The sequence below is a fragment of the Dermacentor albipictus genome, chromosome 8 (assembly GCF_038994185.2).
Source record: "Dermacentor albipictus isolate Rhodes 1998 colony chromosome 8, USDA_Dalb.pri_finalv2, whole genome shotgun sequence".
Classification (NCBI taxonomy): Eukaryota; Metazoa; Arthropoda; class Arachnida; order Ixodida; family Ixodidae; genus Dermacentor; species Dermacentor albipictus.
In genome coordinates this window covers 59,593,833-59,620,107 of record NC_091828.1, presented here as the reverse complement: position 1 = coordinate 59,620,107, position 26,275 = coordinate 59,593,833, and the positions used below count along the sequence as shown (strand labels likewise).

Genomic DNA, 26,275 nt, shown 5'->3' with positions numbered 1-26,275 from the left:
CGCATGTCTGTGATTTTCCTTATATTTGCTGAATTTTCGGTGAATAAGGATAGATGAAGTTGGCGCTTGTCCTGTGTCGTTCTCCCCACTTGTGATCGTCTTCGTTGGCGCTGTTCCTTCGTAATTCAAGTACGCACCATCTAGCCCAAATGAACGTTGTCCTGAACCTTTTAGTCGAGCGCACTCTCGCAAACGACCTCTCAATGTAGGTTTCATGTTAATCTTTCTGAGGACCGGTTTTGCATTATTATTTCCCTTTATTAGCTTTATACAAAATCTTTGAGATCGCACACACTTGATAAGAGTTTTGCGACACATTTGAAAAGTTTTGCGAGACTGTCTAAAGGCGATCATCTCCTGACTATGCCATACAAGTATACCTAGTCACTAGCTCTAGTATGCGTGGTCATACTATTTCCAAGTTTGTGACGTCTGTTAGTGCCTAAAGTGCCTTTATTTATCTTTTCAGCTTTTTCAGCTTTTTATTTCTGCGCTGTTTTTTATTATGATTTTGTATTAGGTGGCCCTAAAGAGACCCACCTTCTCAATTTGCTGAAGTTATAAAAAATGTGTAGTAGGAAAAATTCGCCTTGACGGCAGGGAGGCGATAAAGTTTGGCTGTTTATTGAGTAAGGCGCATCTGGCTTCTAGTCTCGCATATATTTTTAACATCGCAGGCATAAAGAAACAAATTAAATTCTGGCGCTTTACGTGCCAAACCCATGATTTGATTATGAGGCACGCCGTAGTGGGGGCACTCCGGCAATTTCGGCCACCTGGAGATCTTAAACGTGACCCCAATGAAAGGGACACAGGTACTTTTGCATTTCTCCGGCGATGGAAATGCTGCCGCCGAGGCCGGGATTTGATCCCTCAACCTCTTGCTTTGCAGCGCAGCACCATAGCTAGCTAAGCCACCAAAAGGGGGAGGGGGGGCACAGCGGAGGATGACTGTGATAGCCTTCAACATTCCAGAGCAAAGTGAGGGTTGTAGAGGAAGCCGTATATTGTTTGTTTTCGGATTAACTGTGAAACTATGCAGCTTTTCATATTGCACCTAAAGCCGAGTGTTCTTGCGGTCACAGCAATTGGAACCCGAACTAATGTCCTCCTTGTCAACAGCAAAAGGCCTATCCACTCAGCCAATGCAGCGCTTCCAAATAAAAAGTGCAAAGGCCGATAACTTGAAAGCTTATAACGCCAAGGCATAATGAAAAGAGAACAAGATGCATTACGCCAGCAGTACTTATAGGAATACTTAGTACAACAGTCAAAAGAGTGAAAGAAGTTTAACGAACCGTTAGTGTAATTTAACTCGGGTATGCAAAGGACAAAAATGTAGCCATCATTTAAATAACACCCACTCAAGGGTATGTTATCAGAATACAATATTTTCGGTTACTGAACTACACGAAAAATTAAAACTTCTATGATTTTTCAGACTGAAAGCTCTCAAAATTAGAAAGGCTGCACAGAATCATACAACATGCACTAGTTTTCACACATCTGCGCAAAAATAGGCCGGAGCAATGTGAATCGCTCCGTCAAAAAATTAACGATGGCATGATATACCATTCCCTTGGAGCGAATTGTCAAAACGAAATTAACGTTCAGCGGGGGAACTAGCGATACGCTTAAGTATCCGGGTGGATGTCATGAGCAAAGGCACCGTTTCCGATTTGCGACATGCACACATACACACCCTTTAATCGCTTAGAAAAAAAAACTTGGTGCACCATTTTTCACCGGAGACCCCGTACGGAACCGCGAACTCTTAATTTTAGGCTAATTTGGTTCTCGCTGGTGCCGAAGTGGTCGTCAGTCGCGGACGTCGTCGAGACTGATGTAGCGCCTCACGCTACGCCAGCAGTACTCGTTCAGGTCGTCCAGCTGCGTAGACCCGTCGTCTCTCGGGTGACACGTGACTCTCTCCCTCACGACGCCCGCCATTCTCATGAAGTCGTGAAGGCCTTGGAAAGTCCGGACAGCGGCTCGAATCGCGTCCGACGCCTCTCCCTCACTGACGGCTGTCAGTTCGGCGACCTCCTCGACGAGGGCTGGGTGGTGCTCGACACGCTCGAGGGCCGCGGCGACGCGCCTGTCGAAAAACGTACACGGTCCAATAATTTACACTCCTAAGATCCACAGATTTCCTCGTAATTACCAGGAATGGGAATGAAATGGGGGTCTACCGCTGATTTAGCAGTTACGACACTATCGGCTAGGCTCACAAGACTGCTTGTATTTAATGTCTGCTACTCCGAACACCATTGCACGTCAAGGAAGACTAAAACGATGCGTTTTTTCTTCAATACTACTCTTGGAGGGCGCATTCATACTGTAAAAATTAGCTGTTACTTAAGTAAAACCTAATTAGTATATAAGTCATATATTAGTAAGCGATTTGCGGAGCTATGCCCTAATGTAAACTTCCCTGCAGTGCGTCAGCAACGTAAATATGTATAGACTTCGTGCTAGGCTTCTCGCGCCTAACTCAGAATTCTTGCGCATCAAAACTTTCTTCGCAGCGCACGCGAAACACGAAACGACACTAAACGGCGCGCACAGACACTGTTGTGCCCGACAGTCCAAAAACATTTCGACCCTGCGTGCACAGGGAAGTGCCCGCACTGTGAGGAAAAATCTTCGGACATTTTACACATGGTGTGGGCATGCCAATCAACCCCTCACCTTCCCCCTATACCCAACTCTACCCGGGAGGGCTGGGAGGCGGCCCTGGTCGGCTCCTCCGACCTGGCGAACCAGAAGGCCCTGGTCAATCGTGCCCGATCCGCGGCTAGAGACAATTGACTCCAGTAATGAGGTGCCCACCTAGTCTTTATAGGGAAGGGCCCCTTAAGGACTGCTCCACATGCTCCCTGTAAATACTTCGAACAATAAAGATTTTCAGTCAGTCAGTCAGGTCGGTCGACATGTATATTCTGACTCTGGGAACATCTGAAAAAGCAGACATGTCGCATCACCGTGAAATTCATCGAAACAGACCATTAAATGTGTACCCTTGCTGGGAAGGCATGTGCGTATACTCGTCGTTTATCGAAATCCATGGCTGGCCTGACGCAGCCATCCCCTTCCTCCCGATATCTAAGGCAACCAGCACGCGTGCAACCTGCGGTCGGTGGCGCAAACCAGCATTGTGCCCTCAAATAATGGCGAGCGGGCACATTCACTGCAGTGAGCAACAACGAAGTAAGGTTTATTTTCGGAGGACCAGCGAGCGCTGCTGTTCTTTGCGTGTAAAATCCGCATGGCTTCCACTCTGCCCCGCATTTTCTTTGCCTTAACAGAAGGGAATTTGGTGTGCAATACCCATCTCACGTTCCAAGAATTTCAACATGTATTTAACATAATGTCCTATACATCACCTCTCTCCCACCGAACTTTTCGTTTGTCACTGCGCAGATATCCGCGACTTTAGTGCGTGCGTGAGGAAAAATCGTCCATTAGGCTTGGCTTTGCTAGTGCGTTTTAGGCCATGGGCCTGCCTGTCTGCATAGGGGATGATGGCACAACTTCCGTTACTCAGTCGTCTCGTGTTTCCTGAGCGCTGCATAAACCACGAGAGGAAAAAGTACCGACTTTGTAAGTTTTCAATTCTCTCGAACTGACCTGGTGGTCACTGCGGGGTTAAACGAAGCAAGCTGCAAACATTGTGTGTCCCCTCAAACAGCTTCAGTTGATCATTCACTTAACGTTTAGAATATCAGATGTGTCATCTCTTTGTATACTACTTTGATATTTCCATGCATTAGATGTATTTCACCGTTCTGCTGTCTTTACATGGACGAGACGCGCAGAAGGAGACAAGACAGGGCCTCGACCGGCGAATAACAAGCCCAAGCCATATAGGGTCCCGGATGCCACTTTCGCGCGCACTCTCATACCACACCGAGCGTCAGGGACGTGATAAAGCGCATCTTCGTTGAATTCGACTGTTGTGTCGCGACTGGCCACAGTACGATTTGTACTGTTAGCACAGTTTAATTAGCACTGCTACATGTGGGCTTCTATTTTAACCGATCTACCGTACTGAAGGCAAGTCGCAAATATTCAAACGAACTTCGTAGCTTATGTCATAACTATTGGTTGTGGCGAAGCGATAGGTCAAGCAACGAATTGATCTCTGCCGTGATAGCGGAGACAACTATACACTCACTTGTCGCAGTTGAACCCAGGCCGGAAATAGGATGCCAGCGCCACGAGGCTCTGGTTACGGCGCGTCACTTCTTGGACACGAAACCACGTCTCTTCCATGCAGACGGGGATCATGAAGTCGAGCAAAACGTAGTTCTTGTCGATGTCCACAGAGAATTGTCGCAGAAAGACCGTGGTGTTACCCGCCGCCCGAAAGCAAAATCGCCGGATGCTCCTGCTGGACTTCACTGCATCGGCCAGCATTTCGGCGTCCGCGTTTCCAACGTAGAGTGGCTGCAGATCAAGGACTTTTATGCTGCCGTTTTTTGATAGTCCTTCAAATATGGGCGTCCACTGTAGGTTGTCTGCCTGCTGCGCAACTTGGTAGGCGTAAACTTTCAGCTTAAGCACCCGCAACGCCGTTGTCGAGCCTATGTAGTTCCCGAGAGCTGACGCTAGCGCTCCGTCGTAGTACGATGCGTCAATGTTTAGTATCGCCGTGGTGATGTGGCTCAAAGTGGGCAGCGTCTGCGCAATGGTCTGAAGCGTTTCGTGCCCCGCTGCATCTAAAGAACTCGCGATGATGTCTGAGAAAGCCCTGCATTGCAGGATCTCGCAGTTGCCCCGGTAATAATCCCCTGCGGACATGTTTTCTAAGAACACCTTTCCTTCAACTCCAGTTTCCATTACAGCCTTACAAAGATCCTGTAGATAATAGGCCCAAGTGAAGGACACTTTTATCGTCAGCTTCTTTAGCCGTCTCTTGCTTCGCAAGGCCAAGAAGAAGTTCTCCCATTGCTTTAAATGCCATATATTGAATGGTAAGGTAAGTTCCTCCAGTGTTTCGTTCTCTTTGAACGCAACCAGCAAACTGTTCAAAGTATTTCCCAGCTCGACAAGTCCGCAGCGATTTTCAAAACGAACTTCTAAGCTTAAAAACACCAGGTCTTGTTGTCGAAGTATCTTCGTCAAAAGCCTTGAACTCTCTACACAAAGGCAAACGTCTTTGAAGTGTGCCGTGGAGATCATCTTGTTTTCTAAAAGACCGAAGAGAACTTCCCGGATACTGTGCGTTGGGTATCCACACTGGCCAGAGACGGAAAGCTTCCTTAACGCGCGCGTGTTAGTGAGGTATTCCCTGAACGGACTGCTCTTGTCCCGCCGACGAGCTGTCGCGACGACGCCATGAAGGGAGATGTCCACAATGGTGGAGTTTCCAGAAAGGGCCGTCAAAAACGTGATTGCATCTTTTCCTACGATGGGCAAGTTGCCAATGTGCAGTACTTTCAGTGACTGTGTTGTGCGAACGAGAATCGACAAGGCGGACGCAAACGTTTCTCGGCACTGTGAACGTGTGTCGCATTCGAGCTCTTCGAGGCGCGTCATGGAGGAGATGGCCATGCAAATGTCCTTGTGCGGTCCCAAGCTGCCTGTCTCTCGCAGATTCAATTTTTTCACGGATGTCTTTTGTTGGAAGGCAGCGCAAAGCAGCCCTTCGTAAATATTCAGCCTACCGCAACTCAACTCGACCTCCGTGATGCAACGGTGCTCCTTCAAGAGCCAGTAGAGCAGGGTGGCGGCGCGATGGAGATTTTCTGCGGAGTGGTCTCGTACGAACGTGCCATCGATGATCGTCACGGCGAGGTGGCCAGGCGTCCTGGGCACTTGTTTTAATTCTATTTCCGCCTGGCACAATACTTCGTTCCAAACGGACAGGCTGCTGAGGATTTGACAGGATCGGCCCTCGGCTGCTGTGCAAGGCATGTGGTAGTCGATAACCGTTCCGGTGAAGGTACTGACGAGAGAGTCGAGGTCTGCAAGAGCAATCCTGTATCGTTGCACGGGCTCCGCCGATGAAGCTGCCGTGACATCTGGGTCCGCGAAGTCCGTCATGATAACTGTGTTTCAAGGAGAGAAATGACGTTTCAATAACTGCTCGGTACTAGCATTGACAAGCCATGTTCCGTTAACGAGCAATGCAACTCTCAATGGTGCACATAAATATGCGTTATGCCACAAATTTAATAGCACTGTAGCGACTCGCTCACACTTCGTCACCCGGGTGACAGCCACCTCAAGACGATCCCTAATGAGCAGTAAGGTGTTATTGCTGTGCAATGCAAGAGCAAAAGAATGCTGATGAGGGAGGTGCCTAGTGGCGTAATGTGGGCGAAACATTGATCTGCCACAAACGCCATAACTGATTTACTAAAGATGCGCACCTGAGCCGTTTCGGTGCTGAAGGGAAACTGTCCAACACTCGCCGTGCTCGAGTGGCCTCCCTCTAAACTTCTCACCATTGAAAACGCTGCTCAGAATTCGGGATTGGCGAGAACAGTGGAGGTATACCGTAAAGCTATTTCAAACTTTCCATTCCAATTCTGAAATTGGGCCCTCCATGATTCGTCAAAAAATTTTCTGGCCACCCCCCACTTCTCTTGACTGTCACACAACGACATAGAAACCGCGAAAACGCCTCATGTGATATTATATGTACATTCTGATTATGTATGATGAAACCAAACGAAAAAAATTTCTGATTCGACGCATTCTTCGCTACTAGCCCTCCGCTATAGGTCAAACGTTTTCGGGCTACCGCCACTTCGTTTGTATGTCACGCGAAGTCATAAAACCGCGAAAACTCACCGCGTCCAAGTGACGCGTACGGGTTTAAGACGCTATAATATGGCGAACAAAATTGATTTTTTTTTTCTGAATAGCCGGGCACTGCCCCATTCTCAAAGCAATAGATGATGGTTGCCCGCCTATCACTCTGACACAGGCAACTCGCAGCTTCTGGGCAGCCTCGATTTATTTACGTGTAATAAAAAAAATTCTGCTTGGCAGTATACCGTTATTGAGTCCTTTCAGAACATATACGGCATCGCTCTGCCAATTATTCTTTGCTGAGGATCGATTTTAACAGCATTTTTAACCATCCGTCGCACGCCGCAGCAACTTTCGACCAGCCACCGCAACCTAAGTAAGGGGAAGCGGACCAATCGCAGACGGCGGCACCACCCTTTTCACCGGTCATCTAGTTTCACTGTGCTTAGTCGGCCCCATCGAATCCCTCTGCACTTGAGCTTGCTTCTCGCCTCTTGTCAGCCAATTAGATAAGAAATACTGCTCAATGCAAATAATGCGATTCGCATTGAAAGCAAAAAAGTGACCTCAATAAACGAGGTACGCGTTTGACGGGGCTTTACAAACAACGCTGCGGGTTACCGACCGATGTTTGCGTCAGTGCTTACGTAAACTTGACGTGAGGAGATTGGAATAAAAACAGATTGGAATAGGTTTACGTTTCAGGGTCCAGGCTCATCGGGTGTTAGGAATGGCCGTACGGGGTGGCAACGTGCCACCTTTCAGCCCGCTGCGCGTGTTCCCAGCCCACCAGACGGGGAGCCCTTCCGAGAACTGCGGTTGACCGGCAGCCGCGTGGCGCGCGGTCAGCTCAGGAATGTGGCACGGAGCAGAGTTCCACGAAGCCCTTTGACGTCGACACCGAGAGTAGTGCGGCACTGAAAGCTGTGCGGCACTAAAACCTGTGTGTGCGTGCAACACGAACATTTCCGTCCCCGGGGGATCCATCCACGGGGCCCTCCAACAGTGACGTCGAACTATGACGTCAAGCGGAGAGGATATAAGCAGCGCTTGCCGGCTGCTAGAGTGTGCTCGTGTCGTGCTCGTCGTCGGGAGCTGAGTGCTCGTTGTCATGCTCGAAATGTAGTAGTGAGCTGTGTGCTCGAATGTTGTTTGCTGTATGTTAATCTTGCGGGCTCCATATGGGAGTCGCGCTAGACTGCCGATGTATGTCTTGTCTTAAAATGCTTAATATGTAAATAAATCATGTTCACCGAGTTCCTCTCTACGACCTTCAACTCCTTCAAATGGTGGCAGCGGCGAGAAAGTCCGACGACTCCTACATCTGGTTGACACCGGTAGGATCGCCCGACAAATCTAATAACTGAATGGCAGCGGTGAGATAGGCCTACGGCTCGTAGATCGGCCTACGACTCGGGAGACAGCAACGGCAGCTGACGGACGTTGGCACATGGTGACCGACCGGCATCCTGATCAAGTTGGAGGCGACTTGAGATTGACCACCTCTTGCAACTGACTGGATACGGCGGGGAAGGACTGGTGATATGGTGCTGCTTCAGTGGGTAAGGGTTTGGTTTTGGCTGTAAGATTTACCAGGCTTCAATTTCACTGTGTTTTTGGATTTGATTCGCTGGGATCTTTTACTTGTATTTTCTTTTGCGTGGGTATCGCAGCAAGTATTGTGTGACAGCAGAGCCAAAGCTTAAAGTAGCGACCATGGTCCTAATGTGTTTGACGAGAGCTGACCTGTTGTGGTTGTGTGAGGAGATCGAGGTAAACGTAGAGGAGGACTTGACGGAAGCAGAAATTCGTAAGGCAATTCTAGAAAGTAACAATGATTCAACATTCATAGAACAAATGGGTAACCGAATTCTAAACAAAAAACGGGAACAGGAAGCAATTAGGCAAGAGCAGGAAGAAGTTAAGCAAGAACAGGAAAAAGCTAGGCAGTAACTGAAAAGCATTTCACCGGAAGAAGGCCTTACAGAAGTAACAAGGCAGTACATTGGCACAGCGGAGGCAGCACGGACAATCGACATAATCGCTGCACCTGCTATCTTTGCAGCTACCTTGGAATCTTCCCTGGCGAAGTGACTATCGTCAAGCAGCGGCTGCTACTGTTGCTGCAGGAAAGGAACGCCGGTTACAGCGCAAGCAAGTTACCGGCATCACATCCGCCAGGGGAAGCAAGCTTAAAAGCCGGTGGTGCTCCAGGACTACGGTCACTTGGCACAGCGGAGGCAGCACGGACAATCGACATAATCGCTGCACCTGCTATCTTTGCAGGTTGGCATTTTTCGTACAGTATTTCTTTCAACGCAAAATATTTCTGTTACGCTGCCTTGACTGATGCCAAGTTCCTAGCATTTTTTATTTTCTCCTAACCATTCACCTGTGTTGTACCATGGCTGATGCTGCTCGGTTCCAGGAGGAGCTAAGAAAGGAAATGAATGACTTTAAGGCATGGTTGGAGCGTGAATTACGCAAAGAAATCCGCGAACTAAAGTCAAGTTTCGAATTCTTCAACTTGGAATTTGAGAAAGTAAAGAAGGAACGTGACGAGCTTGTGCAAGAAAACAGATCTCTCAAAAAAACTAACGAAGAGCTTGTTTTGGACGTCGAGGCCCTTGAGGGGCGGGCGTTTCAGCTTGAGCAACGCATGACTGCCTCCGAGCAGTACTCCAGAAAATGTAACCTCGAGGTGAAGGGTTTGCCTTTCACTCAGGGTGAAAGCATTCCTGACACCCTGAGTCAGATTGGTAGACTTGTTGGTGAGCCCATTTCGGAGTCAGATATTGACGTCTGCCACCGCGTTCAAGCGAAAAACTCGAATGTTGCTCCCAACATTGTTGTCCAGTTTAAATGTCGATCTAAGCGTGACACTGTGCTCGAGAAGGCAAGAAAGCTGAAACTTTCGACGCGTGACTTTGGCCATAAGTCTAGCGAACCTGTGTTCATAAACGAGCACCTTTGCCCTGCTATGAAACAGTTGCTCGGAATGGCAATCGCGCAAAAAAAGGCGAAAAACTGGCGCTTTGCTTGGACACGTGGTGGCAAGGTCTATGCGCGAAAAGAGGAAAAATCTCCTGTGTTGCACATCCGTAGTGCGCATGACGTAGAAAAGATTGCGTAAACTGCTTCGGTTTTCGCGAGCCTAAGCAGTCTATCTCGAATGATGAACATGTCACCGCGAGATGTCAACAACATAATTCAAATAAACTCAGAGTATGCTTTTCTTGCCTACACCTTAACATTCGTTCAGCTAGACACAAAGAAGATGAGTTATCAGTATTTCTAGACGAATTTAGTTTCCTGTTCGACGCTATCATGTTGACTGAAACATGGTGTACATGTGGCGAAGAAATTTACAAGCCGGACGGATATCAGAGCTTCTTTGTAAATCGATCCCGTAGGATGGGGGGTGGGCTTGCTATCTTGGTTAAAAATAAGTTCGACTGCGAAGTTCTTTCGGAATTTTCATTTATATGCAACGAAGTTGAATGTTTAACTTTGTTATCACAAAATTATATTTATTCCGTAGCGTACCGACCCCCTAATGCTGACATAAATACCTTTATTGAATTTCTAGACCGCCTCTTCAGCTACGTAAGCGACAACAAGTTCAATTTAATTCTTGGGGGCGATTTTAACATTGATCTCCTGAAACGATCTCCTGCGCAGGAAGCTCTTTTACTAACTGTAGAATCGAGTGGTAATTGCATACTGACTCAGACGGCTACACGCGTTACGATGCAGACAGCCACACTTATTGATGTATTTATCTCGAACCTAAATACTAGTAGCTTACTTTCAGGTGTATTACACAGTTCTATCAGCGACCATTATCCCATTTATGTGCTCCTGAAATGTGCCGCAAATAAACAACACAACCTATCAGCGCAGAATACTGTGCAAAATATTACTCCGTACACCCTCGCGTCCTTTTTTTCTAGTCTTTCAAATCAAAACTGGGATGATGTCTTTTCTTCTGAGACTGTAGATGCGGCGTATGAGGCATTCATCACCTGTTTTAAACGCCTATACCATGATCATTTCCCTGAGAAAACTGTAAAAAAGTCCACTAGAAGTCGTAAGCCATGGATAAATCGAGATTGCCTTAGAATGATTAAAAAGAAAGACAAGTTATACAAGAAATTTATGAGGACCAAGTCTCTTGCTGATCTAGACAAGTTTAAACAATACCGCAATAAAGTAACGTCTTTTCTCAGAAACGAAAAAAGAAACTTTCTGTACAATGAGTTTGACAAGGAGTTCTGTGATGGTAGCGCACAAGTTTGGAAAAAAGTTAATAAATTATTAAACCGAGCACAGTCTACGTCAGTAGTTACAGAGCTTTGGTTTGAAGGTGAACGTATTGAGGGTGTTGCACTTGCAGATAAATTTAATACATTTTACAAAGATATTGTAAATACCGGTCTCAGTTCAGATTTCGCTTGCAACACTATACGACGGAATAGCAATAGTATATTTTTGGAACCTACGGATGACACTGAAGTGCGCAGTACTTTCACTTCCTTTAAGAACAACAGGTCTTGTGATATAGATGGCATTCAAATCTCACCTGTAAAATTTGTCCTCACTCTAATAGCACCAGTGTTAACTTATATTTATAACCTTGCCTTATCAAGCGGGTCCTTTCCAAAGCAGATGCAGAAATCTAAGGTAACAGTATTATATAAAAGCGGTGATAAAAATAGCATGTCAAGTTACCGACCGATTTCCATTTTACCGCTTTTTTCGAAAGGGTTGGAGAAAATTATTGAAAAACGGTTAATGAAATTTTGCAATAGGTTTAAATTGTTATCAACAGCACAACATAGCTTTTTACGAGGTAAATCTACCGAATCAGCTTTATTGTCTCAAAAAGAAATTATTCTTAATGCTTTTGAAAATAAAGAATTGTGCATCGGCATCTTCATAGATTTCTCAAAGGCTTTCGATCGCCTTACTCATAATACCTTACTTAAAAAATTAGACCTGTATGGCATACGTGGCACTCCACTTGAACTACTGAAATCGTACTTGTGTCATCGTGTACAATGCGTTAAAATAGGGCCACATATATCTTCATTTCAAACTATTACTGCTGGTGTCCCACAGGGTAGTATTTTAGGACCTCTACTTTTTATTTTATATATAAATGACCTTGTTTTGACTATTAGCCAGCCGAAATTTGTAATTTATGCTGACGATGCAAGTTTATTTTTCACAGGTAGTTCCATACAATCTCTGATTTCTGTTACTAACAATGCTCTTGATAAACTTAAGGAATGGTCTGAAGCAAACTCTTTACTCATAAACACGAAAAAAACTAAAGCGGTTCTATTCAGTACAAGACAGTTTCCCACTCAACCTGATATACATATATACATAGGCGATTCACGTGTCCAGTTTGTAGACACTGTCAAGATTTTAGGGGTAATTTTTAGCAAGACCATGAGCTGGGACACTGAAGTTCAGTTCATTATGAGTAAACTGGCAACGTGCACCGGAATTCTCGCAAAATTTCGGCATTTTCTGCCCGAACGCATAAAATTAATTATTTACAATGCGCTGTTTGCATCCCACCTAAATTATTGTTTCTTGGTTTGGGGTACTACCACTAAAACAAATATTAATAAAATATGTATGCTTCAAAAGAAAGCTGTACGCTACATTGCAAACGTAGACTACCTTGCTCACACTCGGGAACTGTTTGCTCGTTACCAAATTTTGCCGATTAATACCGTGTACGAATATTACTTAGCATTAAAATATAAGCGTTGTATCCAAAATAATCAGCTTAGTTTTCTTGAATTACCCTGTCTCAGTCAAAATCTTTCAGAATACTCCTTTCGCAAAAAAGAAATTTGGCACATTCCCTTCTCCTCCCGTACAATGTACCAGCAACAGATGCTCCGACATAGCCTGCCCACTGTTTTGAATAAATTATTGTCAAGGGGTATAATTCCTGAAACATGTTCACTTGTTGACATGAGAAGTGCATTAATTCACTAATATCTTCTTTTTGAAAGCCGCGTTCATGTAGTTTTCTTTTTTTCGTATCTTGCTGCGATGTATCCTGTGTAATTTTATCTTGCTGCTATGCATTTCTGTGTATTTTTTTTATTATTACTATTATGCTGTGTTTTTTCTGTTTATGCTTTGTTCACAAACTCACGCATATACGAGATATTTTTGCCCTTGTTAAATAGCCAGAGTGTTACTATGACTTTTACACTTTGCGTTTTTGCTGTGTGCCTTGTACAGGGGAGCTCGGGCGTCCCTCAAGTGATTGAGTTCACTTTTTGCCCGGGCCTACCCGCATCGTTGATTTTTTGGCGATGTAAATAAACTTCAACTTCAACATTGAGGCATTGAACAAAAAGATTGAAGGTTTCGAGCAGTTAATCGAACAAAGTCAACAGCGGCCTGAAAAATCTGTAGGCTGGACGCAGCGAAAGTGGCAGGATGTCGACAGCAGATTTCAGTCGAAAGCCGAGAGTAGTAGTACCTGTGAGAATAGCAACACGTTCATAAGTGAACTCGAAGTGCTAGCAGCTAACGATGCCTTAGTGGCAACAGATGCCGTTAAAGGCCAGAGTGAGAGCGACGAGGTGCTGTGCCAAGACAAGACTGTAGAGACAGCTAGGCCAGCTGCGAACAAATTGGCACAGTTACCGCGTGTGTGCGTCGCATCTCAGGGTATCAAGGTCGTTAGCGAGGTACAGGGTACTGTTGACTTGACGGGCGCGAGCACCCATGTCGAGTCAGATCTGCGTGCAGAAGAGAAGTGCCAGCTGGACGGTGCAGTTGAGAGTAGTTCTCGGGATGGCGAGCTCCGTAGTTCACGAGAGAACAACTGCATTGTTCAGGGATCGGTGCGGCTCTCCGCTAGTCTAGGTAGCCTAGAGATGGATGATTTAATTAAGAATCATTCGGACTGTGCGCGTGAGACAGCGATCGAGACCGACGGACTGTGTGTCGATGCACAGCGTGAGCTGGGCAATGCAGTAGAGGGCAGTTCGCAAGAGTGCGAGTTGCATAACTCGAGTAAAGCCTGCTGCATTGTGTCAGAGTCGGTTGAGCTGTCCGCCAGTCGAGGCAGAGAGAATGTTGATTTAAATGAAAATCAATCAGACTGTGCGGGTAAGAGACCGATCCGGGCCGACGATATGTGTAACGGCCAGCACGAGGCGCGAGATGACGGCATGAAAGAGAAGTCAAAGAGAAAGCGCCGCAGAAGGAAGCGCCGAAAAGATCGGAATGCGGTGACTTATGTAGCGCCGCCAAAGACGGCGAGAGACCCAGAAGGGCAGGGCGCGGAGAAAAGACAGGTGCGGTCGTCACGGACGATGTTGACGCATCAAACACGTTTGAGCCACCGGTCAAAGGGGGACCGAGAAGCATGTTCTGCACGGACGCGGACAAAGGGCACGGGGCAGTTAAATTCCTCGTCGTTTCGTCGTTCTCTTCGAAGCTCAGCGTGCAGTACAAAGAAGCGCAAGGTGGCAAGACGAGACCAGGTGGCGAGTAGCGACGCGGTCAATCGAGTTTGTGAGGAAAGCGGGGTGCCAGGACGCAAATTGGCAGGAGACCGTAACGTCTTGGGGGAGCTGATAGTGAGTCAGCCCTTTTGTTGTTCCTGCATAGCCAGAGTAGCTTTCAAACCGCGACCACCTCGGTTACGCCTCAAAGTGTGGGTCAGACGTAAGCATTTGGAACGGGAGGCCAAGAGCTTCCGTGGAAGTAAAGCATGTTGTTTTGTTTTATTTTTGAGCACTCGGATAATTTTCGCGATTTAAGTTTCTTTCAATATGTAAAAGTATGAGCTTTGTTTGTGTTTTGTTAGAGAAGCTCCGAGATTTGAAAGATGCGTTTTATGTAAACCTGTAGTCTCGCGAGATGTTCATTACTGAGTACATAGGCTTTCTTTTTTGTGTGTGTGTGAGTAACCTGTAGGTCAAGGTTATCGTTGAGAGGCCTATAGTAACGCGTGTGTGTGTTATTTAACCTTCTTTCTTTTTAAGTGTTTTTGAATTTTCTAAGATTAAGCGCGTAGATTTTCAGTAAGTGCGTGATTTGCACTGAGAAGAGCTCTTAGGTCCATCAGCGCGTGTCCTGTGCGGACGGAAGGAAGCAGAACGTTGATGACTGGGTTGCTTGTGTGTGTCGAGGGCAGCCGTATTCTGACTTCTCTAGTACGTGTGCGAAGAGCTAGGTAGTAAAGGACACATTTGTTCAAAGGTTCCTCTGTGTTGCGTAAGTTACGCAAGTGTGGTAGTTTGTTTGAGGAACGTGTCCTGTGTGGATCAAAGGAACAAATGTGAGTCAGCGTGATGAAAACTTTGTATGATGCAAGCACGTGTTCGGAATAGGGACCTCAAACTTAGCGCGTTTGTGATGACGTACCTGTGGAGTTGGCCAGCCGGTTCAGTGGCAGCAGTACATGAAATAAGTACGCCACTGCGATAGGGTAAGAACAGGTTGTTCGTGAAGTTAAGCTGCTTAAGTTATGTTTGGGTATTGGTGTTTGAAAGCCCCCGGTTTAATTCTGTGTAAACCTTTACTCTTGCGCAGCGCGATGGTCGGCTTTAGTCGAACTCAAGAGGAACGTGAACGCTCGCTTTGGCGGCACAAAACTTTGGGGCAAAATTTGGAATTCCCAGTTGAGTGACTTGCATGGAAATTGTGATAGGAGGCCTGGTGGGTTAGCAGCTAATTCCGGGCGTTTGAACGCTGAGCGGTATTGTGTTGCCGGGTCGACTCTTCTGTGCCAGTTGTTGTAAGATGGTTGAAGGCATTCTAAGTACGCAGGGTTTTCAGAGAGCAAAGCCGTCATCTTGCTCGCCAGCCATTCTCCTCCTGCCCAGCGGTTGCCAGCACTGGCCAGGCGAGATTTTCCGGGCCATGGAGGAGCTGTTAGGAATGGCCGTACGGGGTGGCAACGCGCCACATTTCAGCCCGCTGCACGTGTTCCCAGCCCACCAGAAGGGGAGCCCTTCCGAGAACTGCGGATGACCGGCAGCAACGTGGCGCGTGGTCAGCTCAGGAATGTGGTACAGACCAGAGTTCCACGAAGCTCTTTGACGTCAACACCGAGAGCTGTGCGGCACTGAAAGCTGTGCGGCACTGAAACCTGTGTGTGCGTGCAACACGAACATTTCCGTCCCCGGGGGATCCATCCACGGGGCCCTCGAATGGTGACGTCGAACTATGACGTCAAGCGGAGAGGATATAAGCAGCGTTTGCCGGCTGGTAGAGTGTGCTCGTGTCGTGCTCGTCGTCGGGAGCTGAGAGCTCGTTGTCATGCTCGAAATGTAGTAGTGAGCTGTGTGCTCGAATGTTGTTTGCTGTATGTTAATCTTGCGGGCTCCACATGGGAGTCGCGCTAGACTGCCGATGTATGTCTTGTCTTAAAATGCTTATTATGTAAATAAATCCTGTTCACCGAGTTCCTCTCTACGACCTTCAACTCCTTCAAATGGTGGCAGCGGCGAGATAGTCCGACGACTCCTACATCTGGTTGACAGCGGTAGGATCGTCCGACAAATCTAATACCGGCATGAGATGCCCGACCATTAACAAAGCGGGTGACCATGTCACCTGGCAAAATACGCGAAAATGCCTTCTTGGTCGATAAACATAAGCTCTAGAAATCTTGAAATTTACGCTTTAGTAAGCAGGATAGCTGATGAAAGGTTGAAAAAGCAATAAAAACACACAACACACGTTACGACTACTCATTTGTAAACCAACCTCGTCCTCAGCCCACGTGGTGATAAACGTCTAGCTAGACTTTGCTGCTTTGACGGCAAATGTGTGCGAATACGGAAGTTTGTGGATCGAATCGAGTACCAATGTCCGAGAAAAATTATTATCGGAAGTGCTTTCTCGGTCCTGAAGCAACATGAAATACTAAGTTCGCGTTTGCTAAAAAACAAATGGGGCTTATATACTATAATAGGTGCATGTAAAACCTTTCACAGTTAGGCACCCGGACAACTGAGGAACTTACTATTGATAAACCATTGCTTGCAATTATACGGGCACCAATGACAGTAAGGAACAGGGGCTTTTCCAAGAATTAAAATTCCGGGAGGATGGAGGGGGGCCTAAATTTCAAGGGTGCGCGTTGGAGCCCATGACGTAGTCGCACACTCGCCGAACTTCCTTTCGCCCCCCGTGGAAGTCGCCGCTTTTTCTACCCCAAGCCAGGTATGGACGATGTGTTCTTTCGCGTGCGTGCCCTTCTTCATTAAACACAATTCCCCGACGTGGGAAAATAAGTTGTTGCTAATTAAAGTGGTGCCTTGAGAACAACGAGGTCGTGTGTAGGGTAAAACACTGGTAACGAAACAAAAGAACAACGCGTAACCAGGACACGTGCAATGTCCTGTTCGCTGAAAGAAAAGAATTCCAACACTACAGCACCTCACATTGTTTTACTCAGAGCGCTGCAGACCTGGTGATATTTGCCAAGTATTACGCCAAAACAAATTCGTACACATAGGCCGCTCAAAAGCGAGCCATCCTTTATGAGTGAAAGGAGATTGTTGAGCAGGAGTTATCCACCCAGTGCGTTAGCTCAGCAACCGGTGCCCTCTGCACCAACCGCGACTAGACTGCAACGCAGTCACTCAGAACAAACCTCCCAGCCATCGTTCTTGTCCGGCAAGACTCCAATAAGCGTTTTCCTTCCTTACGTATTCGAAAGAAAGGGATATTCGACCACCTCTAACTGCGAGTTCTCGAATCGGATAAGAATAGAAAAGCAGCAACTACTCGTTTCGAATTCGAAGTTTCTAATCCTCTAGCACGTTTAAAAGGTGAGCATTTACATAAGTGCGCCACCATCACAGCCACCGCCACTTGCTCGCGCAGCCGCTGACGATCACAAAAATCACGACTAGCACAGTCCACGAAAATGGGGACAATAGGCAACAAGTGTAAATGTGGCTGTTATACTTGCTCAAAAGTGTCATTTGGTTAAAACGCACGGATCATGCGAAAATGTAGGCTTCTTAATTTAAGTCGGCTGGTGCAAACTCAAAGGAGCCAGAGATGTTGTCGCTGGTGGTGCAACCAAGGCGTGACTTCGCCACGAGAAGTCATTCGATAATCAGTTCACTTCTGCTAAACCTCCTGCACTTTAACAGCAAACTATCCTTGTCCACTTTATCATGTTTCGGCGGCAAACAATGCTAAAAACGAGACAGTACAAGAAAACATAGTACAGCGCGCTGAGTTGTGCTTTCCTGTTCTGGCCCGCTTTAGCCCTTTTTGTCTCTAAAGCATGAACAATTTACCTTGCCTTGTGATGTTATTGCATCTGGGCTTATTTGCCTCTAAAACATAAGCAATGAACTTTGCTTTCTGCTATTATTGCATCTAGCCATGTTTGCCTTTGAAACATAAGCCATTTACTTTAAGAGGAAGCTTTAGCTCGAGTGCTCCTATACATGTAAAAGAATTCGTTTTTCTCCGCAACCACTGCACCAAATTTGACGGGGTTTGCTGCATTTAAAAGAAACACTTAAAATCTAGTGACTGTTGGTTTCGAATTTTCGATTTAGGTTGTCATTTTTTTATAAAAAATTAGCAAAAATCGCAAATTTTCAGAAAACGAAACTATCAAGTTTAGAACTCCGTAACCCAGCAAGAAAAATGATATCGCAATTCTGTGAATTGTATCTGATAGCACATCTAAAGTGGACAAAATTTATATGTTACACATGAACCTCGAAAAATGTGTCAATGTGTTACTACAACTTTTGCAGAACCCTCGTAAATAACGTAACAATTGACGTAACATATAAAATGACATATCAAATTTGTCCGCTTTGAATGGTCTAATGGATGCCGTTTACAGAATCGCGATATCTGTTTTTGATGCAGAGCTACTAGTATGTAAACTTCGTGCTTCTATATTTTTCACACTTCTGAATTTTTGAAAATCTTTTTAACAAAATTGAAGCCCTAAATCAAAATTACGCTTCCAACAGTCACTAGAATTTAACTTTCTCTCTCAAATACAACAAATTTCATTAAAATCGGTCCAGGGGTTATCTCAGAAAAACGTTTTGGCGTTTTTACATGTATTTGAATAGGCCGCGTCGGAGTTGGGCCAGAACTAAAGCTTCCTCTTAACTCATTGTGTTATTGAGTGCAGCCTTGTTTGCTTCTAAAACATAAACAGTTTACCTTACCTTGTGGTGTTATTGCATTACATCATTGCGTTAACGAACGGGGCTTGACCCAAACTCTTTCTTGATAAAACCGAGGAACACGTCGTCGCTCGTGGCAGCACTGAGCTTTAGTGCAAGTGTACACAGATGTTCCTTCTTTGTGTTCGCAACCCTCGCCCGCACCAGTTAAGAAGCGTGGTAATGAGCAGCCATGGACTGCACATATATTGAGAGCTGTGGCCAGTCAGGCCAACATCGACTCTCACGGGCGCGTTGGAGTGCTTTTCGAGTGGTTTTCTACAAGTGTGGTCGAACCTATACATCTTATTCTGGCTCGCATCATAGAAAGCTATGCAACTTCTACGTAGCAGGCGATAGCAATAACACCCACGAGTTTTTTTTTTCTCAGGCTCCCATGCATTCGTCTGGAAACTGAGGCTTCAAACATCGGCACTGTAGTAACGACTGCTTTGACTGAGCACTATATTGGCACTGGGGACTTCGACAACCACATGCACTTCGTATTGAAGCAGGCGATGAGGTGGTTGAAGGATCTCCAGTGGAGGGAAACGTTAGAGCAACAACCTGAGAACAAAAGCGCAGTAACAGGGCCAGTGAAAGACCAAACACTCAACACAGCACCCGTGGTTTTTAGTTCTTCTTTGGTATTGCTACTGAGCCCTTCTTATTAAAATGTTGCTCAAACATCTAGCCCAACTTCGCACTCTTGTTCGTTACAAAGCACCGCATATAACCATACAGTTTTTAAATCAAAACTTCCTTTGCCTCTTCCATCGACTTTTCCGCTGCTGCTGTCGCTGTCTTGCACGCCGCATCGAAAGGTGCTTGAGAGCAGGTGGTAGGAGCGCAGGAAAGAGCAATAGGCGATGTCAGAAAGCATGCTCCGTCTAGGGCAAGCATTGCCACAATGCCCTCTGGAGCTCCCTGAAAGTCACCACAATGCCCTCTGCCCGGAAAAGCATTGCAGAGACTGCAGCGTTTGCCTCTGTGTTCACGCGCCACAGTCCGGAGAGGGAGCAGAGAGAGGAAGCAGAAGGTAGAACCAGAATGTTCTACCCGTTCAGTGAACGAAACGAGTGGACAACGTTGGCACTCTTCGCTCCTGGCAGCTCGCCGACCCAACGTGGGGCAGGGGCAATGCGACGTCAGAAATTATGCGCGGTGGTCGGCGGAAACGTGCATGGAAAGGCTATATATACCACCACATGTGGCAGCAGCTGGGATATGGTGCGGTACGTTTCTGATGTTTCTGAAGAATAAACATCGCGCGAATTTGCCCTGTGGGATATTTACACAGGGCGTACAGGCGCAAAGCTGCAGTAAAGCCATAGTAAATCATCACGGCGTCAGGACTACACTACGCAAGCGGTCGCCCAACAAGTCGAATCTTCTGCACCTGACGCAGTACCTTATAGTGGCTATGACGTTGCTCGAAGTGGCAGGTTCGATACCGACCTCAGCGGCCGCGTTTCGATGGAGGCCAAATTCAAGAACGCTCGTGTACTTAGATATAGAAGTACGTTACAAAACCCTGGGATGTCCAAATTAATGCGGAGTTCCCCACTGTGGCATGCTTGATAATCGTACGGCGTGGAGCACAACGATTTTGTTAAAGTGTAACGCCTCTGCCATGACGCGATGCACTCAGTGACGCAATGACGGTGCTAATCTTTTTACAGGCTATAAACAAAAGCCTAAAACGACGACTCAAGCAAGTGCGTCTGCTCTTTCTGCCTACTACCTGGACAAAGAGAAGTGGTGAACACGAGAGGAGCATCACCTCACCGCTCTCGTATTGGACTCAGCGCTCAATATATTTAAACATTCACCATCGACATCACCACCAATAACCGTCAAATGACGCAAAATATTACAGAAAGCTTCCCTCACAGCTATTCCCAGGGTGCGTGGGATCTGCACAACTTTTACTCATAGAGTAAACCACCTATCCAGTGTACATGCAGATCAATCACCATTTACAATAAGCGCAGGACTGGTTTGCGAAAAGCGTGTCCTTGATGGTCGCATTCGGTGTGCTCCAAGCATGATGCATTTCACAACTTTTTCATGCCCATTTTTATTGCGATATGAACAGTCGCAACACAAAGGCACAGAGGCATGTGTCAAGAGCTCAACCGGCCTAAATTTCTTTCACAACAATGACCCCGAGTTTGTCGCAGTCACAGCGCAAGCGCAACCTGCTTCCTTGCTCATTTTCTTCCTTCTGTTAGCTGGCTCCTACGCACGGTAATGCACTTTGTCTTTGGGTGGTGCTCGTTTGATTGGCTCTCCATTCTACGCAAGGATACACCCAGCACGACAGCCAGCTCTACTCCTGCAAAGCGCCTTTTGCAACAGCGTGTAGTACAATACCTGAGTGGTGAATTGATGGTAAATGTTACCTTGCGTGCACCACTTCTGTTCTGCTTAGTTCGCAGAACGCACAGTGAAACGCGTTTGCTTGAATCGCAGTTGCGCGCCACGGTTCCTAACCTCCGCGAAGGTTGGCATTCTCATTGCCTCACACGGCACACCACATCGTGGCAGAAGTTTTAAACTTTAATTCGATTGTGGAGTTGTACTTTCTAAAACCACGATTAGAGTATGAGGCATGGTGTAGTGGCGAGCTCCGAGTTAGTTTCTGCACGCTGGTTTTCTTTAACGTACACCGAAACCTAAGTACAAGACCGTTTTTGCATTTCGCCCCCGTAGAAATGCAGCTGCGTCGGTCGGGATAGATCCCCCGATCTCTATACTCGCGGACAACTTTCTGTGGTATGAAGGGAAAGCTGCTGAGGCAAAGCGTGCGCATAAGTGCGAGCGCTAATGAAAAGAGTCCCGTGTTTTAACCCACGCTTGTTTAGGCCGGGGAACATTAAACATGAACACCTTAATAACACCAGTTAAATTAGACAGAACACACCACTGAGTGTGTAAGCGCACATGCAAGCTGCGCCGATTTAGTGCTGTTCCGAGCAACGAAAGGCACTGTCAAACGCTGCAGGACTATACTGCCTGGTAACACATGTGCAGCAGCCACGCACCCGTAGCCTTCCATTGAGAAAGCCACAGAAAGTTGTCCGCGAGTATAGCAACGCCATAGGCGCAATACTACAGCGGTGAGCATAGAAGTTTTGTTTGACGTGCAACCGCCCTACGCACTACCGTGCTTTAATGTGTCTCGGTGTGTGCACGCACTGCGTCAGTTGTCCGCTTCACAAATTTCCACGGTATACTTTTTTAGTAGTACAAACGTACCCTACCATGAAATTAAATTTATCGACTTTGTCCGCAACCGCTATCATGTCTAGTAATTGCGCTTCTTTGCCTTCTTACGTCGCCTTTTCCCTCTCCCTCCTTCCTCCCAGGTATGCGAGCTGCGGGCGAAGAGTGACAGTGCTGTGATACACTCGTTTCGTGGCTGCGTTGGATCTGCATATTCTCAGCCTTCTCTCCCTACCTAGTCTCTACCATTCTATCTGCCTGCCCTCTGGACTGTTGCTCGTTAGTACAAAGTTAAGCTCGGCAGTATCTGCAATGTTTTTTTTTTGGAGGGAGGTCACGGATAGTTACAGCAGTCGAGAAGGCATTGTGGCGGCGCGATATAAAGGTTCAGACGAGTTTCTCGCGTCACCTTTCTTCTTTGCCGCGCCGCTGTCATGTATATACGCGCTCTGAACCACCTCCCGACGCGGCATGCAGAGCGACAGCAGCAGTGGAAAAGTCGAAGGAAGACGCAAAGAAAGCTTCTCTTTGCAAACGATCATCGAATATCGAGTACATTCTTATTTCCAGAGAAAGTGGAATATAAATGCTGCCTAGAGTTTCTTTTTGCAAAAGAATAACCTCGTTTATTTACCTTATTTAACACAAGTAATGACCTCATATACACGCCTGGACAAGTCAGGAGGCTGTCAATGATCGAGCAACAACTTAACGGTGATCATGTGCGGCGCACCATCACAAGGACAGTAATAAAACACAAAACAGCCAGTGCAGTACCACAGCATTGTACATCACAATATATGAATGCAAATATCGTCCCATTGTAGAAACAGTTATTGAGAAAACACATTCGTATGCTGCCCAAGGGCGAGGCATCCTTATTGAATGGCTGCAAATTATTGAGCAAGCGTTAGGTGCTCCATGCGTTTTCTCAACGATGCCTCTTCGCAACAACCGCTGCTGCCCTGCTGCGGAATCATTCGCAGCAGTCACCGCTTGTATTTGCACTTCCAGCTGTAGGCTCCCATAGGAGTTTTTCGGTCTCACAGTCGTACAGAAACAAATATCAAAAGTCACATGGTGAACTCAAGAATCGCAAGCTAAACAAACAGCGGAGGCTATACGATTCCTATTCGTGGGTTCGAATATCCGCACACCATTGTAAAATCCTATCCCTAAACTTGACACGGGTACGACGCGTCTTCTGACTCTCTTCTAATCCGGCCGCGGCTAATCTGCGGCGGGTGCAAAGATCACTCGAGCCGAAATGGCTTGCGTCTTCGTGTGGGCTATGTTCTCGCGTGCCTATAGCATTCGCGTAATCTCAAGTTTCGGTGAAGCGTTCGCTCGCTGCTGCAGCCGCTCTTCATGGCGCCAGCGTCCTGACAGCGAGTGTCCGCGCTCTGTGCGCGCACGGCACCGCTATTTTTACGCGCAAGCGTGACTGCCCAGCTCGAGAAATCGGCGGTGTTTGTCTGAAGTCGCGACGCAAGCGAACGAGGAATGCGCTTGGGTCTCTCTGCCGGCTCCGATTTGTTTGCGAATTTCGTCTGCACATTTAATTAACTCTATGGACAACGACAACACCGAAATTTGAGGATAGACGTCGTTAGGCGTCTTTCATACTCTTTAATCTAACACTTTGAACAGTCTGACACGCATGTGCCTGAAATTGCGCTGCTGAGATGTTTGCAATTATGATGAATAACGACAGTATAATTGAATATAGTAAGCGATCACCGCAGCTCAATAAACCCTCAACATGTTCAGCTAACAGGTCACCGCTTAAACTCCACGCCCGTTAACCCGCATCGGTGCACGGCAACCTATACGCCACCTAACAAATGTACGAGGGTTGATCCAGAAATAAAGTTCCCAAATAGCTCCAGCCACACGGGAAGGCGCGAGGCGAAATCCGGCAACACTGCTGCCGCGCGGCTGTTGCCCCCACATTGATTCCCCCCGGCCGCGCTTCGCTGCGCCCCTCATTCTTGGCTCAGCAGCCGTCCGATACGGAGGTTCCCATTGTTGATCCCGCCCAGTGCGAGATGGATACCGTAATTCGCTTGTTGCACGCCAAAGGGACTTCACCCGCGGATATTCATCGTCAGTTGACAGAGGTGTATGGCGACAGCTGTATGTCCTTTCAACAGGTACGAAAGTGGTGCAGGGAGTTTAGTGCCGGTCGGAGGGAAGTCCACGAGGAAGCACGGAGTGGGACACCGCCAGTTTCGGAGGCGGTTATTCATACGGTCCAACGCGAAGTGCTTCAAAACATAAGGATTACCGTCCGTGAACTTGTTCCTCAGATTCCTGGGAGTTCTTGCGGTACCGTGGAAGGAGCTTTGACTGAAAAATTGGGGTATCACAAGTGTTGTGCTCGATGGGCACCTGGGCTATTGACATCAGACCACAAGGAGAAACGCCTTGACTGTGCTCGCCAGTTTCTTCAAAAGCTTCGAGGAGGTAAGGAAGGATTGTTGGACTCCATTGTTACGGGAGACGAAACGTGGGCGTTTCATTTCACAACCGAAGCAAAACAAAAATCTAAACAGTGGCGTGACCCATAGTCACCAGTCGCAAAGAAGTTCAAACAAACTCCTTCTTCTGGCAAAGTCATCGCCAGTGTTTTTTGGGATCGTAAGAGCATACTGCTGATCGATTTCATGGAACGTGAAACAGCAATCAACTCAGACAGTTATCGTGCAACACTTAGAAAACTCAGGCGAGCTATCCAGAACCGCCGGCGAGGATGACTGGCAGCCAGTGTAACCCTGCTTCACCACAACGCTCGACCTCACGTCTCCCTTCAAACCCAGGAACTTTTGACAAACTTTGGGTTCACAGTCATGCCCCGCTCACCATACAGTCCAGACCTCGCGCCTAGTGATTATCACTTGTTCCCCAAGTTAAATGAACATTTGAGTGGCCAACGCTTCCGGAACGACGATGAAGTCAAAGAAGTGGTCAAAGGCTTCCTATACGGGTTGGCGGCGTTCTACAATATTGGGATACAGGAATTGGAGCACCGTCTACAAAAATTCGTATAAAAAGATACCGATTATGTAGGAAAATAGAGCGAAGTTTCATCTTCCCAAAGATTTAAATTTCTATGAGAATAAACAAAGTTGTCTATTTCGAAAATTGATGGGATCCTTATTTCAGGATCAACCCTCGTTAGTCGCAGGAAATTAACGAAATGCAAGAAGCATAACCATGAAAGCTGATAGCGCAGTGACCTATGTTACACATACAGGGAAGCTACACACCTTATCCCTAAGATACCGCAATTTGGTTGGCATGCCACAAAGGATTCACTGGTTATTTTCAAGAGCCAGTTAAAACACGCGACACATTGGGGTTGTACTTCTCGGTCATTCAATTTCGGGAAGCAATCACTTTCGTGTGATATCCGGACACTAGCCGCCAACGCGTCAGTGCCTATTCGCTATGACGTTTCTGGCACTGTCCCAAGCACGCTGTCTTAGCAAAGCGCCAGGCAAGCCATCGCCCTAAAACCCCCGCGCATCATCTTCTAGTCCCTTGGTAGCTAATGAAATGTAACGGATCGTGTCCGTATACGTCCGCTACGAAGAACCTCGCCGTCAAAAGCTAGGATTCTCGCTGCAGTGTACTTATAGTACGTCCCCTCATAAGCTTGGCTGGTCGCTTGATCCTCAGTGAAATGGCCCAACCAAACATGGGGGATAGGTAAAGAATCGGGTGCTAGAAGAGGCGAAGAAAATAATTTTCATGAACTCACCCAGTAATCCTGCGTGCTTGTTTGCTTATTGCTGTTGCCTATCGAGCTTGTCGCTCCTACCCACTATGGGGGATTGACCAAGAAATAGGTGGATTATTCCAATTTAAAATGAAAAATAAAATTCCAATGTTTCATTAGACTTAGTGCTGTAGAAGGTGAAATTACCTGTTAAAATAAAAATAATAGCAGAAAGAACGGATAGCCATTCATTGAAAAACTACGAGGGTACCTAAGCGCTTCTTATGAGTTGTGAGTGCGAAGGCATTATTGTCCAATTGAGTGCGGCTGAGCCGTCCTTCGACTTTTGCACAGCTAG

At 46.8% G+C, this 26,275-nt stretch overlaps 1 protein-coding gene across 1 annotated transcript; it reads right to left on the bottom strand.

The window, feature by feature from the left end:
* Positions 1-1,684: 1,684 nt before the first annotated feature.
* LOC135915191 (NLR family CARD domain-containing protein 3-like) lies at positions 1,685-26,012 on the bottom strand. The gene is made up of 3 exons (XM_065448225.1): positions 25,960-26,012; positions 4,178-6,053; positions 1,685-2,098 (listed from the first exon to the last, which is right to left on the bottom strand). The coding sequence occupies exons 2-3, from the start codon at positions 6,046-6,048 to the stop codon at positions 1,819-1,821; spliced, it is 2,151 nt and encodes a 716-aa protein (XP_065304297.1). The 5' UTR covers positions 6,049-6,053; positions 25,960-26,012; the 3' UTR covers positions 1,685-1,818.
* Between the last annotated feature and the right edge of the window lie 263 nt (positions 26,013-26,275).

Bases quoted from the DNA above. Each gene is read 5' to 3' on its own strand.
- LOC135915191 (XM_065448225.1), bottom strand. From the start codon at position 6,048: ATGACGGACTTCGCGGACCCAGATGTCACGGCAGCTTCATCGGCGGAG. The intron at 2,099-4,177 runs GTGAGTGTATAG...GTTTTTCGACAG, and splicing joins CCTGGGTTCAACTGCGACAA to GCGCGTCGCCGCGGCCCTCG.